This window comes from Dama dama, chromosome 20 (genome assembly GCF_033118175.1).
Source record: "Dama dama isolate Ldn47 chromosome 20, ASM3311817v1, whole genome shotgun sequence".
Classification (NCBI taxonomy): domain Eukaryota; kingdom Metazoa; phylum Chordata; class Mammalia; order Artiodactyla; family Cervidae; genus Dama; species Dama dama.
This window is the reverse complement of record NC_083700.1, coordinates 88,548,669-88,563,706: the sequence shown is the minus strand read 5'-3', so window position 1 is coordinate 88,563,706 and position 15,038 is coordinate 88,548,669. Positions and strand designations below refer to the sequence as shown.

Below are 15,038 nucleotides of genomic sequence, written 5' to 3'. Positions count from 1 at the left end.
GCAGCAGGGCTAGGATTTGAATGTGATTCTCTGAGGATTTATGCATTCCTGGGAAGTTGGATTAGATTCATTTATTTGTTCACTAGTCATTCAAAAAATATTTGCTGATTTTTTGGGCTGATATTCTATGATATATTCTATGATAGTATTGCAGCAAAAATATTTGCTGATATTCTATGTGCCACATACTGCACCAGCAGGGAATGACACACAGTCTCTGCCCCTGGGCCTTCTATAAGGTCCCTTTCCAAGGGCTAGGAATGACCTCTTATTGTGCTTCTGCTATGGAGCGTACCTAAATGGCTCATTTAATCTTTATAGCAGTCTGGAGACACAGAGATTACTGGCTTTATTTTAAAGGTAAGAAAGGTGAGAATCAGAGGAGGAAGTGATTTGCTCGAGATTGCACATTGGGAAGGGGCAAAGTCAACGCTTGGATGACATGGTGTGGCTGTCTTGTGTGTGCTCCCGAGTACTGATGCCTCCAACCTTCCGTAGCATGGATGCTCCAAGTGCTATGGTCATGTGCCTGCCCAGCGTGGGGCCTGTGAGTCCAGCTCATGGCTTAAATGCTATATTGGGATGGCAAAAGGGTGTTGGGTGGGGCCTGGAAGGAGACCCACTGATCTGGTAATCCACTTCCACCACAGACTGGATGCAGGACCCCTAGGAAAGTTCTGTTTCTGGTTTCAGTCTTGTCTTCATCCAATGGTGTATGACTCTTTGCCCTGCCTTAGCCTAAAACCCTTGAAGGAGGATCAAAGGCGATCACAGAAGATGATAGCAGACAGTCTGTAGCATGATCCTGGAGAAGGCAATGGCAACCCACTCCAGTACTTTTGCCTGGAAAATCCCATGGACGGAGGAGCCTGGTAGACTACAGTCCATGGGGTCTCGAAGAGTCGGACACGACTGAGCGACTTCACTTTCACTTTTCACTTTCATGCACTGGAGAAGGAAATGGCAACCCACTCCAGTGTTCTTGCCTGGAGAATCCCAGGGACGGGGGAGCCTGGTGGGCTGCCGTCTATGGGGTCGCACAGAGTCGGACACGACTGAAGCGACTTAGCAGCAGCAGCAGCATGACCCCAGGCCCTGGTGGAAGGTGAAGGAGGTTGAGAGGAGAGAGCTGATCCTGCCCTATGGGGGGCACATAACCTCAGTTCTTTTCTTTACCAAGCAAGATATACACACTCCTTAATGCTGAGTTTGAAATTCTTCTCCTCCTCCTTCCCAGACCTACCCACCACCCACAGTCTGGGTCAGAGACTTTCCTATCTCCTACACCTGCTCACACTGTGTAGTCATTGTTTGCTTCCACTAGACTGTCTGAGAAGGGCCACATCTGGGTCCCAGACACGGTGCACAGTGTCTGCCCAGAGTGTCATGGCGGGGGCGGAGGTTGGGTGGGTGGGGTGGGGTGTGGGTAACTGGGGGAGGAACAGAGTCCTGACTCCATCCCTGCAACACCTCCCCTACCGCCAATCTCATTACTACCTTCCACGCTCTGGCTCCCCTTGCCTGTTCCCTCTTTCTCCTCTCCACAGAGTGGAGAAGGAATGGGATGCCCTTTGCTTAAGTCAAGACCTCTGTGTGGGTCTCACTGGTCCCACCAGCATAAGGTGAACATTAAGAGGCCTTTGCTCTCCACCAGGCCCCGTGCAGGGTGCTGGCATAAAGCAAGAAATCAGAATCAGTTCCTCAATTTACAGGGCTTCCCTGGTGGCTCAGATGGTAAAGCATCTGCCTGCAATGCAGGAAACCAAGGTTCGATCCCTGGGTCAGGATGATTCCCCTGGAGAAGGAAATGATAACCCACTCCAGTAATCTTGCCTGGAAAATTCCATGGATGGAGGAGCCTGGTAGGCTATAGTCCATGGGGTCGCAAAGAACCGGACACGACTGAGCGACTTTACTTTCTTTCTTTCCTCAACAAATCACTCTAAAACCCTACCAAATAGCATCCATATTAACCACCATGTGAAGTCGCTCAGTCGTGTCCAACTCTTTGCGACCCCACGGACTGTAGCCTACCGGATTCCTCCATCCATGGAATTTTCCAGGCAAGAATACTGGAGTGGGTTGCCATTTCCTTCTCCAGGAGATCTTCCCGACCTAGGGATTGAACCCCGGTCTCCCGCATTGTAGGCGGACGCTTTGCCGTCTGAGCCACCAGGAGGCCACCATATGGGGCCATTAAATTGGTCGGGCTTGCTTGGGGAAGGATGTCTGGCAAGGCAGCAGTGAAAATGTGCAGAGCCCAGTGCAGAAGTCGGGAACCTCGCGAGCATGCCTGCCGGGGGCGCCGCGCGGGCAAAGACGCAACACACACAGCACACGGGTTCTGGCGGATCACAAATCACAAGGCCTGGGTTGCCGTGGCAGCGGTGGCTGCAGTCTGCGGCCAGCTCGGGAGGCTGGCGGCGGGGAGGAGTCCCGCGGTCCGAGTCCTGCGAGGACTTCGCCGCGAGGGGGCAGGCTAGCATCATGGCCACCAAGTGGTTCACCGGCGCGCCCTTCGGGGTGCAGAGCCACAGGTGGGGCGGGGTCGGGGGTGGGGGAAAGAGGGCCTGTGACTGGAGGGCCCATGAAAGAGGGCTGGAGCCTCCGGACAGGGAGCGAAAAGCGGGGAGGGCTGGCAGTCAGGGGTGAGCGGGCAGGACTTTATATCCGCCTCCGGACTCTGCCTTTCCCTGCCCAGAGTCCTTTAATTATCCTATTAAGTTGTTTAAAATCATTTCTGAAGGACCTCTATGTGCTGCTCAGAGAAGCCAAGTGGCCTGGCCCATAGTAGGTCACTCAGCCCAAAGGTCCTGGGTAGAATTTCAGCCCAGGTGTCTTTCTTCATTCATATGTATGATATGTAGTGTGTTGGGTATCAGTTCAGTGGCTCAGTCATGTCGAACTCTTTGTGACCCCATGGACTGCAGCATGCCAGGCTTCCCTGTTCATCAACAACTCCTGGAGCTTACTCAAACTCATGTCCATGGAGTCACTGATGCCATCCAGCCATCTCATCCTCTGCTGTCTCCTTCTCCTCTTGCCTTCAGTCTTTCCCAGCACCAGGGTCTTTTCCAACGAGTCAGTTCTTCACATCAGGTGGCCAAAGTATTGGAGCTTCAGCTTCAGCATCAGTCCTTCCAATGAATATCCAGGACTGATTTCCTTTAGGATGGACTGGCTTGATCTCCTTGCAGTCCAAGGGACTCTCAAGAGCCTTCTCCAACACCACAGTTCAAAAGCATCAATTTTTCGGTGCTCAGCTTTTTTTATAGTCCAACTCTCACGTCCATACATGACTATTGGAAAAACCATAGCTTTGACTAGATGGACTTTTGTTGGCAAAGTAATATCTCTGCTTTTTAATATGCTGTCTAGTTTGGTCATAACTTTTCTTCCCGGGAGCAAGCGTCTTTTAATTTCATGGCTGCAGACACCATACTGCTGTGATTTTGGAGCACCAAAAAATAAAGTCAGCCACTGTTTCCCCATCTATTTGCCATGAAGTGATGGGACCGGATGCCATGATCTTAGTTTTCTGAATGTTGAGTTTTAAGCCAAATTTTTCAGTCTCCTCTTTCACTTTCATCAGAAGGCTCTTTAGTTCTTCTTAGCTTTCTGCCACAAGGGTAGTGTCATCTGCATATCTGAGGTTATTGATATTTCTCCCGGCAATCTTGATTCCAGCTTGTGCTTCCTCCAGCCCAGCATTTCGCATGATGTACTCTGCATATAAGTTAAATAAGCAGGGTGACAATATGCAGCCTTGACACTCTCCTTGCCCGATTTGTCACTAGTCTGTTGTTCCATGTCCAGTTCTAACTTGCTTCCTGGCCTGCACACAGGTCTCAGGAGCATCTTGGTGTACATGTCTCGGGTGCACCACATACATATACACACCGTGCTGCGCTCAGTGGCTCCGTGGTGTCCAACTCTTCGCGACCCCATGGACAGTAACCCCCCAGGCTTCCCTGTCCAGGGGATTGCCCAGGCAAGAACACTGGAGTGGGTTGCCATTTTCTTCTCCAGTGGATCTTCCTGACCCAGGGATGGAACATGCATCTCCTGCATTGGCAGGTGGATTCTTTACTACTGCAGCACTTGGGAAGCCCCATCTATATCTATGTTTATATCTATATCTCTATATAAATGTCACCTATTATGTGCCAGGCTCAGTTCTAGCATCTGGGAATGAAACAATGAACAAAACAGCAAAACCCTTGCTCATGAGCTTGCCTTCTTATAAGAGAGGTGGCTGGAGTGGATAATAAGCAAAAAAAAAAAGAAAAATATATAAAGTGTTAGATAGTGATAAGGGCTATGGAAAAACAGACAGTTGGTGGGGGGGAGCTGGCAGGTTCTGGGGTGGGGTTGCACTGAGAAGGTGACTTTTGAGTAAAGGTCCTCAGCAGGGGGTAGGTGACCAGTCTAGGGTGGAGTCTAGGGAGAGTGAACAGAAGTACAAAGGCCGTGAGGAGGCAGCAGCCCTGTTCATCTCATCTTTCATGGGCCAGCTCCAAAGTCACCTCCCCTGGGACGCCAGTTCCCCTGCCCCCTAGAACTTCCCTCATCAGGGCTGGGTGCCTTTCACTGGGTGTCTGTCCTCCCAGGTTTGACGTCTCCGCTGTTTATCCCAGCCAGAAGAAGTTAAGCACCTTCACGGAAGCTCCATACTCCAGGGTTTACTCTGTGGATGTGGTGAGTTTGCACAGCTTCCTGACTCTCCCACATGGTCTGGCCACTGTCCCTCTGAGTCCCCCACCATGGCAGATGAGCTCAGCTGTGAAAGGGGCATGCCTCACACCCCTCTGTGTGCTCAAGCCACAGCTCAGGGCTTGGCTCAGAGCTGGGCTTTCAATGTGTTTGATAAACACAGGACTGTAGTGAAAAGAGTGGGTTGGAACCACAGAGACAGTGGGTTCCACTGGCAGCTCTCGCACAGACTGGCCATGGGCCCTCTCTGAAGTGTAAGGGGGCTAGCAACAGAGGTTGTCATGGTTACACCTTGAGTGCCAGGCTCGGGGCTGGAGGAGGGGGCCCCACCGGTATTGCCCGTCCTTTCTGAGGTCAGGATGACAGCATGCTAAGGGCTTGCTCTGCAGATGGACTGGTGGGTGCGGCTGGCCCTGCTCTGATTCCACTCTGACTCAGTCCCACATAGGACCTGGGACCTATGGCTTCAAGGAGACCTGCTTCAGCAACAAGAAACTGAAGAAAGAGGTGGGCACAGGCTGGGCCAAGGCCCAGGAAGCCACCCGGCTGACCCAGCTGCCCCACTTCCAGTACCAGGCCATCATGAAAGAGAAGCGGCAGCAGGTGAGGCCCCCGGGGCCCCATCCCTCCCCATCACAGGCACCAGCTCCTCCTGTCCAGCTCTAGGGTGGCCTGCAGTGTCCTTCCATGCCCAGGTAGAGCTCATCCTTTGAGGAAGACACCATCCCCTGGGCTCCTGCCCACATAGACATGGGTGTAAAGTTCTTACCTCATCTCTGTTCTCCTGGGGCAGAAGGAAAAGCTGGGGCCTGGCTCCTACAACTTCAAAGACTTCCTAGAAGAGCTGCAGTCAAAACCAGGCAGCACTCGTGGGCTGCTCAGCTCTGGGGAGATTCGCTTCCGAGGACTCATTGGGGTAGGTGTTCATACCTGGAGTGGGAGCCCTCCCACTCTCTCCTCCGGAGCATGCCCCTGGGTGGGGCTGGAAGCACCCTGTCACCTATGGTCTCCTCGCCAGGCTCGGCTAGGCTCTTCTCTGAGACACAGCCCATCTGCTTCCAGGGCCACCTCTTTGAGCCCACTGGCTGTCGTAGGTTCCTATTGTCTCCCCTACCAGACCAGGAGCTCCCTGAAGGCAAGAAAGGGTCTGGTTCATCTTTGAGTCACCAACACAAAGCCCAGGCACATAGTAGGCGCTCAGTAAACTCATCCATCTCTATAGCCAGCAAATAATGATGGAGCGCCCTCTAGTGCCACATACTGTTCTAGGCCCTGGGGTTCCAGCAGTGACAATGACGAGGTCTCTGCCCTCATGGAGCTGTGGTCCTAGTGGTAGAAACAACAGCACAAAGAAGCAAATCACATAAAATCTGAGCCATGAGGAAAAATGAGACAGGGAGGGATGCAAGTGATGGAGGTGCCATTTATAGGGTAGTCAGGGAAGACCTCTGGAAGGAGGTGGCATCTGAGCAAAGTCTGTGTAGGTGAGCAATGGAGACTCACGGAATCTGTGAGTTAGGGTGGGGGAGGCGAGAGCAGAGGGGCGAGGACCCAGACGTGAGGACCTTTGACAAGGTGGAGGCCTCAGGTTTGATTCCAGGTGCTGTTGGAGGACAGTGGAGAAGGGTTTTGATGTTGGAGGGGGGGTGGTGGAGCTGATGAAATACTTATGGGGATGGGGGTTGGAGGCATTCAGATAGGAGGTGATGGTGGTGAGAGGTGGGGGTGGCAGGACGGCTGCAGTGGTATCGTGTGGGTAGGGATGGTCTTCTCATGCGGGGAGAGCTCTGAGTGGGGCTCAGCCTCTATAAGGCAGCAAGGGCAAAGATAGGGGTCACACCCACACTGCCAGCACTGATCCTCCTCCCCAGCCCACCCACTCTCTGTGCTGGACACCCCATCCTCCTCACTCCTCAGGTGTGCCGTGAGCTTTCAACACGAGGGCTTTGCTCCTGCTCTTCCTTTATCAGAAATGCTGTTCCTCCTCCAGCGGCACCTCCCCCTAAGGACTCCCTCCATGCCCCTCAGCTCCGAGGCCTGACCTGATCCTGCGAGATGCCACCCTGTCCCCAGAGCCCTGATTGTGGCTGTGTTCAGTGTCTCTCTCCCCCAGGGCACAGCAGCCCCTGAGGGTGGACACATCTGCCCGGTTGATTCGTTGCAGAATTCCCCGGTCCTCGCAGCAACTGGTACAGAGTAGGCACGTGGTTAGGTCTTTGTGGACTAAGGGCACACCTGCCTGCTAAGCACCCATCCTCCAAAACACTCTTGATTTTTTTTATAACCACTCCAGACCAGCCCTTGGAGGCTCAGAGAGGATAAACGCCTTGCCCCAGTGGGCCAAGCAGGCAAGGAGGGGGGATGTCCGACAACAAAACCAGGGCCTTTCCTCCACAGCTCTCCACCGTGAAAACTCCTATGGAGCCTAGAGATTATTCATTGCCCCGTTCAGGGGATGTACACATGTCCTCAAGTGCAGAAGCTGTAACTGTCCTGTAGGGAGAGGGGCTGTCTGGAGGCATTGAAAAATGAGTCATTACCTTCAAATCTAAAGTAATAATAGCTGACACTTAACGCAGCACTTGCCACGTGCCAGGCACCGTTGTAGCACTTGAATGTACTAATTAATGTAATCCTCACAACAGCCTGTGAAGCAGGCACTATCATCTCCACTTTACAGACAGAGAATGAGCACAGAGAGGTTAAGTGACTGCCCTCGGTCACAGAGCTACTCTTCGGCAGAGGCAGGATTGAATCCACGCATAACCACCACCCTTGACTCACTTACGTTGTCCCTTGACGATATGTGAAGGACAAGGTCTAATGTCAGAGCCCAGCCCCGCTGAAGGCAGAGGATTTGGGGGAACGAATCAGATGCAGGCTGTTTCCTCCTGTGCTCTGGTCCTTAACACTGGGGCATCTGGGAGGGCTGGCTGAGCAGGTGAAGGTCCCATGGCCCGTCCCTCCCTTCCGGCTGTCTCTCCTCCCCTCTGGTCCCCATATCTGCTGCTGCGGTAACTCCCTAGGCCCTGCGGGATTTCTCTGAGCTGCCCTCCTGGGCTCAGGGCCAGACAGTGAGTCAGTGAGTCTCACATCCAAGGCCTGCTTTTCTCACTGTCATCTGCTGTAAGTCCTGGACTGGGGACCTGATGGCCTCCTCTGGCCTCTGGCCCCTGCAGTCATCCCCCCACTGCTGGTCGGACAGGCCTACAGATGCCACCTGTGCAGGCTGCTGACTTCCCCTTGGGGGCCTCCCCAGTGCCAAGGTCAAAGCTCTGGCTGCCTGCTTGAGGGCCCATGAATCCTTCCCCAGAGAGGATGGGGCTGATGAACCACACCCTGCAAAGCCAACGCTGTCTCTGCTGGCCTGGGATCTGCCTCCATCCCCCTTCCCTTGGCTGTGGGGACACTGGAATTCCCAGCTTTGGAGTCCCTTCATTAGTTTCTCTCCTCGGCTCCTCTTTCCCAGGCTCCACCCTCCCACCACCCTCTTCTTTTTTTTTTTTCTCCCTTGAGACAGCATCATACTTCTTTTTATTTATTTATTTTTGCTGTGCACCTTCTTAAGCACCCCCATGCCTCAGAATCAAGGCTGGACACCCTGCTCGGCTTTCAGGGCCATCCCACTCTCTTCTAGCCTACCTCTCCCATTGTCTCAAAGGTGCTCTTCCTGCCCCCTCTACCTGGGGGGCCTGTCCCTCACCCGTCATCTTCTGGGATCCTTCTCCTTCTTCAAGGTCCAGCTGAAAAAAATTACAAGTGACAATTTCTCCATTCCCACACACCTCTCCCCCCAGAATTAATCACTCCTGGTTGGGTCCCCAAAGGCCTGAAACAACATTCTAGCTAAAATCAGGGGCGTTTACACCAGCCCACACGTGTTACTGCACCTCTGATCCTGAAGGGTCGAGGGGAGAGGGGAGGCTCTGTTGACGGGGGGCCAGCACTGGGCTCTTCTTGGCCTCTGAGCTCCCTGAGCAGCTGCGCTTGCTCCTTTGTTATGACCCTCACGTCTAAGTTCTCCCCAGGGGTCATGATGCTCATTGTCTGGGAAACAGTAGAGGACCAGAAAGATCACACATGGATTTAGAAGTTAAAACCCTTGCACTGGTGCTAGTGGTAAAGAACTCACCTGCCAATGCTGGAGATGTAAGAGACCTGGGCTTGATCCCCGGGTCGGGATGATCCCCTGGAGAAAGAAATGGCAACCCACTCCAGTATTCTTGCCTTAGACGGGAAGAGTGGCAGTAATGGCACTCCCCACTCCCAGTGAGGGCAGGATAAGGCTCTTGGTGCTAGATTGGGAGACTGAGGCTAGCCACGCGATGGAAGAGGCAGAGCCGGGGTTTGAACCCTGGAACGCTGTCTGGCTTCACCACTAGTCCTGCTTGTCTGCACCAAGGGACTGGTAGTCTGGCGGGCTACAGTCCATGAGGTCGTACAGAGGTCAGACACGACTGTAGCAACTTGGCACGCACACACGCCCCTTTCCAGCGGGGGGACCTTGGACACAGGTTTCCCTCTCTGAGGCTCAGTTTCCCCATCTGTTGATTGCAGTGGCACTGATTTGATCTCATCAGGTTGCCTCTAGGGCCAAGATGTTAAGGCTTGTAAAGCACCTAATACTTGATGCCAGGACCCACCTTCCTACTTTGGGGCTTTTCTCCTGAACACACCTGGAAACCTTGGGCCCTGGAAGAAGGCAAAGTGCAGTCTTGCTCCTCTGAGGGTGAACAAATCTGATGCCTGCTGTGGCCTGACTCTCCCAGCAAAGCTCCCTGTCCTCTCTGCCTGGCCTGGTTCTGGGCTGCTTTCCAGGAGGTTCCAGGGGCTGGAGGGAGGTAGGGCTGAGCCATCTGTGGAGCGGCAGCGACTCCGTGTGGCTAAAAGATGCAATGCAGCAGCAAACATCCTGCCAGATCTTTACCCAAAGATGGCCTCTCTGCCACCCACCCACCCACCCATCTACCCACCTACCCTGCAGGGTGGCTCTCCTCATTACACCTAGAAAGGCCATACCTCTGTCCCTGGCAATCGTTGCAGCCAGGGTCATTCTGACCCAGATGGTCATTCCAGCCACAGTTCTCAACCTCTCTTACCTCTTTCTCCACCCACTTCCCACTCTCCCAACCCCCTCGGTCAAGGTAGCCACCCCACTCTGACTACCAGATGTTTGCACATGCTATGGGCTGAGAATGTGCAGGAGGCTTTAAAGACATTATTTCATTTCATTTTCATTACCCTGGAAGAAAGTACTACTGTCCCTGTGCTTAAAATATGGACCATGAGGCTAAGGAGGATCTTTAAGTGGCATGCCCTAGATCACTCAGCTAGGAAGCAGTGGAGCCTGGATTCGAACCTGGGACTCCAGATACCTCCAGGTCACAGCACTGTTCACAGACCAGTGGAAAACCCATTCACGTAAATGCAGGGCTATGATACAGGGGTGTGTATAATGGATGGGATTTCTGAGATCACCAAAGCAAGCAGCTATCTGGGGGATCGGGGAAGGATGGCTTCATTCTCAGGAGAGATGACATTTGAGCTGGCTTTGCAGGACTAGAATCTTCCAAGGTCAAGAAGATAGGAGGGGTAGCAGTAACGGCACAAGCAAGCAAAGGCAGGGAGTTTGGCAGAATGCATATGTTTGGGGACCAGCAAGAACCTCACTTTAGCTGAAGTGTCAGACCTAGGAAGGGAGCTGTGAGGGATAAGTCGGACAGACTAGTGGGGCCCCAGGGAAGCATGTGAACTTTTTTATTTCTTATTTCTTTTTGGCTGTGCTGAGTCTTGGCTGTGTGCAGGCTCTCTCTAGTTGCGGTTTGCAGGCCTCTCTGCAGTGGCTTCTCCTGCTGTGGAGAACAGGCTCTAGGAGCACAGGCTTCAGTAGTTGCAGCCCAAGGACTCAGCAGTTGTGGTGCGCAGACTTAGTTGCTCCACAGCATGTGGGATCTTCTGGGACCAGGGATGGAACCTGTGTGCCTGCATTGGCAGGTGAATTCCCATCCACTCCACCACCAGGGAAGTCTCGAGAATCTGAATTTTGGAACTGAAGTTCTGAGCGGTGGCAGAGGCTCGCAGGCCCGCAGTGCTGTGTTTTTGGAGGGCAGTTAACATGCAGGGTCTCTGAAAATCCTGTTCCCCTCTGGGGGGCATCTCTTCTTCAGATGCACACAGTTGCACAAGGGGTGGGACTAATGGCCTTTGTATCCCTCCCCCACCCGCAGAACTACTATCCAGGGCCTGGAAATTATGGGGAGAAGGGCAACCCATTCACGAAGCTGGAGGAGAGTGCCTGGAACCGGTCTCACTCCGAGGGCCTCATGTGCAGAATGGCCAACCAGCGGCGCCCCTTGGCTCATCAGGTATCCCCCTCACCTGGCCAGGCCTCACCCAGCTTCCTGTGCAGCCCTGGGTGGGAGGAGTCCCAGGGCAGATGGGGAACCTGAGGCCCCAAGAGGGTGATGTACCAGTAGGGATTGTCCTCTGTGTTCTGTTCCAGGGGAGTGGTCTGGCACCGGGCACTTACACCTTCAAAAGTGGCATCGAAGTGTGCCTGGCAAAAGTCACGGGCACCCGTGGCCCCTACGACATCTTCTCTGGTGACCGAAGCAAGCCCCAGCCTTATGGACACTACTCTGTGCAGGTGAGTGCGCAGACCGGCTGTGCCTTCCCCGGCGGGAAGACCAGCCTCACTCATCTACAGCACCTTGTGTACCAGGCTCTGCGGGGGGAGGTGGGGAAACAGGGGGCCCTTCCCACATCCTCCCCTCTCCCCACTCCCAGCAAGGGAGGGATAAGGCTCTTCGTGCGAGATGGGGAGACTGAGGCTAGCCACGTAGCTGGAAGAGGCAGAGCCGGATTTGAACCCCAGGATGCTGTCTGGCTTCACCACCAGTCCCTTCTTGTCTGCACCAGCGTGAACTACAGAGGAGGTGCAAGTGGTCACAGTACCAGGCCTGGAAGAGACACGGGCCACCAGGCCTGCTGAGACCTGGATGGTGCAGCCTGGGTGTCCTGCTGTTTTGGAAATACTTCCGGCCACTGCAGACCCAGCTAAGCTGTCTGGGTTAGTGACAGAGAACTGGAGGGCCAAGAGGAGAAACTGAGGTAGAATTTTAGCTTGGTGCAACCATTTCCTGCACCCACTGAGATCCTGTTATGTGATTCCTTTCATAGCAACTGGAAGAATCTGCCTACACTGCAGGAGACATGGCTTCTATCCCTGGGTTGGGAAGATCCTCTAGAGAAGGGAATGGCAACCCACTCCAATATTCTTGCCTGGAGAATTCCATGGACAGAGGAGCCTGGCGGGTTACAGTCCATGGAATCACAAAGAGCTGGACACGATTAAGTGACTAACACTTTCACTTTATCTAACTCCCTGTTACACATGTAACTCATGTGTACCTTGGGCCAGGTAATTGTCCGGCTGCAGGGGAACCTCCCTCTGTGGTACTTACATTTTAACACAAAAAGAAACACAATCACAAGTGAAAACTAGGTAGACTGTTAGCAGGAGGTGGACCCTGTGATCAAGGCATCAGGAGTGCTAGGACATGAGGGGTGGTGGTAAAATCCTGAAATACTTTTGGCCCCGCCCTGCAACCTGGCTTCTCCCTGTGACCTTCCAGTCCTGCTCATGACCAGCTGCTAAGGTGTCCCTCACAGCATAGCAGGGTCCTTGGACCCTCCTCAGGCCCTGCAGCCAATGCCCAGTCCACAGGATAAGATTTTGTGCTATCGAAAAAACAGGCGTTTTCAAGAGCAGTTTTAGGTTCACAGCAAGACTGAGCTGAAAGTACAGGTCATCATATGTCCTCTGTACCCCCTACATGCACAGCCCCCTACTATCAGTAATCCACACCAGAGGGGAACAGTTGTTACAGTCAATGAATCTACATGGACACATTATCACCCGAAGTCCATAGTTTATATTAGGGTTCACTTTTGGTGTTGCATGTTCTATGGGTTCAGACATGTATAATAACATGTATCCACCATTATAGTGTCATACAGAGTAGTTTCATTGCCCTAAGAATCCTGAGTGTTCCCCCATCACACTGGTTTTTATGTATTTGGACTATCGCTCCTACTTAGAATAAATGTCAGGAAATGTCCACGAAACAAGTGGAAGAAGAAGTAGATGAAGGCAAGCTGGGCTGCAGGGTGTAGCACATAGGAGGGGCTGTTAGAGACCCCCACACCTCTGCCCTGCCACTGGGGGACCCCCTGCTTGTCTCTGTGGGGAGAGTCTGGAAACACAGACCTTGCTTTTCTTGGCATAACAGATCTCTTTTATCCCCCTCTGTTTCTCAGAAAAAAAGACCCAGGGAACTGACGAATTTCCAGAGCTTCGTGGAGGAACTTAACCTGCATCACAATAAGAAGCATGGAGTTTTTTCAAAAGTTCCTCGCAATCCGAAAACCCCTACAGAAAGAATCTATTGGACCACCCTTAGTCAGTGCCCCCGAAAACTAGTCAGTGTCCCCTCTGTGGCCTTCCTTCCCTCTTTTCTTGGAAGGGGATCCCCTATGCAGAGGCAGGGTAGGATGGAGGTGGCTATTTCGGGGAAAGCCCAGATTTGGTTACCAGACTCACCTAGTTCCCAATCCTGGTCTGGCACTCACTGGTCTCAGTGGGTCAGTCTCTCTCACTCTCTGAGCCTTGGTTTACACACTTGTCCCGTGAGTGTGACCAGGTGGCTGTGAGAATTCAATGAGGTTAGTGCTAGAGTCTCTAGCATGGAGCCTGGCACCCGGGAAGTGCTCAGCGGGCATTTCTGCCCCTCTCTCCCCTGCAGAGAGGACGAGGGGAAAACTGGAGGTGGGCTGGGTGTAAGAGGCACACACCTGTTCCGTTCAGAGGAGTGGTGGGTTCCTCTCTGAGGGCTCAGCAGCCAGTGATCTGAGTAGCTTCTGGACTTTAGTCCTCCCCCAAGCATGGTCTGCCCCCCCATAGGTCCCTGAGGGCTTGGGAAGGTGAGGGCGTGGAGAGGAATGAGCAAGGGTACCACCACTTCCTGAATACCTGCTCTGGGCCAGGCACCTTTCAGCCTCCTTGAGGAAGGGATTTGTTTTTTGCATTTCATGAAAGGAAACCGAGGCTCAGAGATCAGAAGGGATTTGCCCAGGCTCTCAGCAAAGGGGAAAAGGAGCCGGGAGTGGAGCCCAGCTCAACTAGCTCCAAAGTCTGAGTGGCTTCCGCTCCCCAGGCTGGGCTCTGGAACACCTCTCTGGACCCTGCCAGACCTGGAGGGCCCCCACCCCAACCCCCGGGAACCTGGAAAGAGGTGTCAGGCTGATGGGCGGGGACAGAGCGGTTAGCAGGGGTCATGAGGGCACCTCAGGGCCCCTTCACCCCTAGATGATGGGCTCCGGTGAGTTGGGGGTAGCTGGGTGCCTCTCAGTATTCTTGGCTCCAGGCCCAGGGCTGCCAGGTAGGTGAGGTCACCTGCCCTGGCCCCAGACTGACCACCACCAGCCCTTTCCAGCTTCTGGCCTTCATTCCTCACTCCTAGGCTACATCTGGTCCTGGTATGTGGCTTCCTCCAGAGAAGGAGTGCAAACACACCAACCAGCCTCCCTTCCTGCTGTCCTCCAAGCGGTCAGGCATGAAGGCCTACCAGCTGATCCTGGGAAACTGGGTGAGTGGGTCTTTGTGGGGGACACACGGTGAGGGGCAGGGAACCCTCTCTAGGCAGCCCTGGAAACTGATGCTCCGCGGGAGTGGATCCCACCTGCTTTTCCCACCAGGGACTGACACCCACCCCCTCTGTCTCATTGCTCTAAGGCAGTGGTTTTTCAAACTTGGGTGGGCATTAGCATCACCTGGAGGGCTTCCTAAAACACAGATGGTTGGGCCGCACACCAGAGCTTCTGATTCAGTAAGCCTGGAGCCGGGCATGGGAACATGCCTTTCTAATGAGTTCTCAGGCCATGCTGATAATGCTTGTTCCAGGGACCAGTTTGAGAACCACTGTGCTGATGGACATCACCCAGAACCATCACACCCTTATTTTCCAGGGGAGTGCTCCTTCCATTCTCTTTGTGATTGTCTTGGGACCTCAGGGATACCTGAGGGAGTTGGCCCATTTTTTGTCTCTGGTTAAGCAAGGACCCTTCTGACCCTTCTCCCCTCCCCACCAGTGGCCACCATCCCCACGTGTAAGATGTCATCTTCGGTTTGTTGGTATTCTTGTAAGACAGCTAAGCTCTTGAGTTCGTGTGCCTGCCTTCTTCATTTGCTAGATGGCATTGGGTATTCTGTTTCTCATTCCTGCCCTTCAGTGTTCAAGCCCACCTTTTACTGCAGTCTGATAACC

The 15,038-nt window shown here is 53.4% G+C and overlaps 1 protein-coding gene across 2 annotated transcripts in view; it reads left to right on the top strand.

The window, feature by feature from the left end:
- Positions 1–442: 442 nt before the first annotated feature.
- CIMAP2 (ciliary microtubule associated protein 2) overlaps positions 443–15,038 on the top strand; it is a 30,952-nt gene continuing 16,356 nt past the window's right edge. Inside the window, exons 1-8 of one of the 2 annotated variants that reach the window (XM_061120024.1) lie at positions 443–547; positions 4,611–4,698; positions 5,152–5,316; positions 5,507–5,629; positions 10,941–11,078; positions 11,216–11,359; positions 13,033–13,194; positions 14,235–14,360. In XM_061120024.1, coding sequence (XP_060976007.1) covers positions 504–547; positions 4,611–4,698; positions 5,152–5,316; positions 5,507–5,629; positions 10,941–11,078; positions 11,216–11,359; positions 13,033–13,194; positions 14,235–14,360 — 990 coding nt within the window. In that variant the 5' untranslated portion in view covers positions 443–503. The remainder of the gene's footprint in view (positions 548–4,610; positions 4,699–5,151; positions 5,317–5,506; positions 5,630–10,940; positions 11,079–11,215; positions 11,360–13,032; positions 13,195–14,234; positions 14,361–15,038) is intronic. The other variant, XM_061120026.1, reaches the window with a different exon arrangement.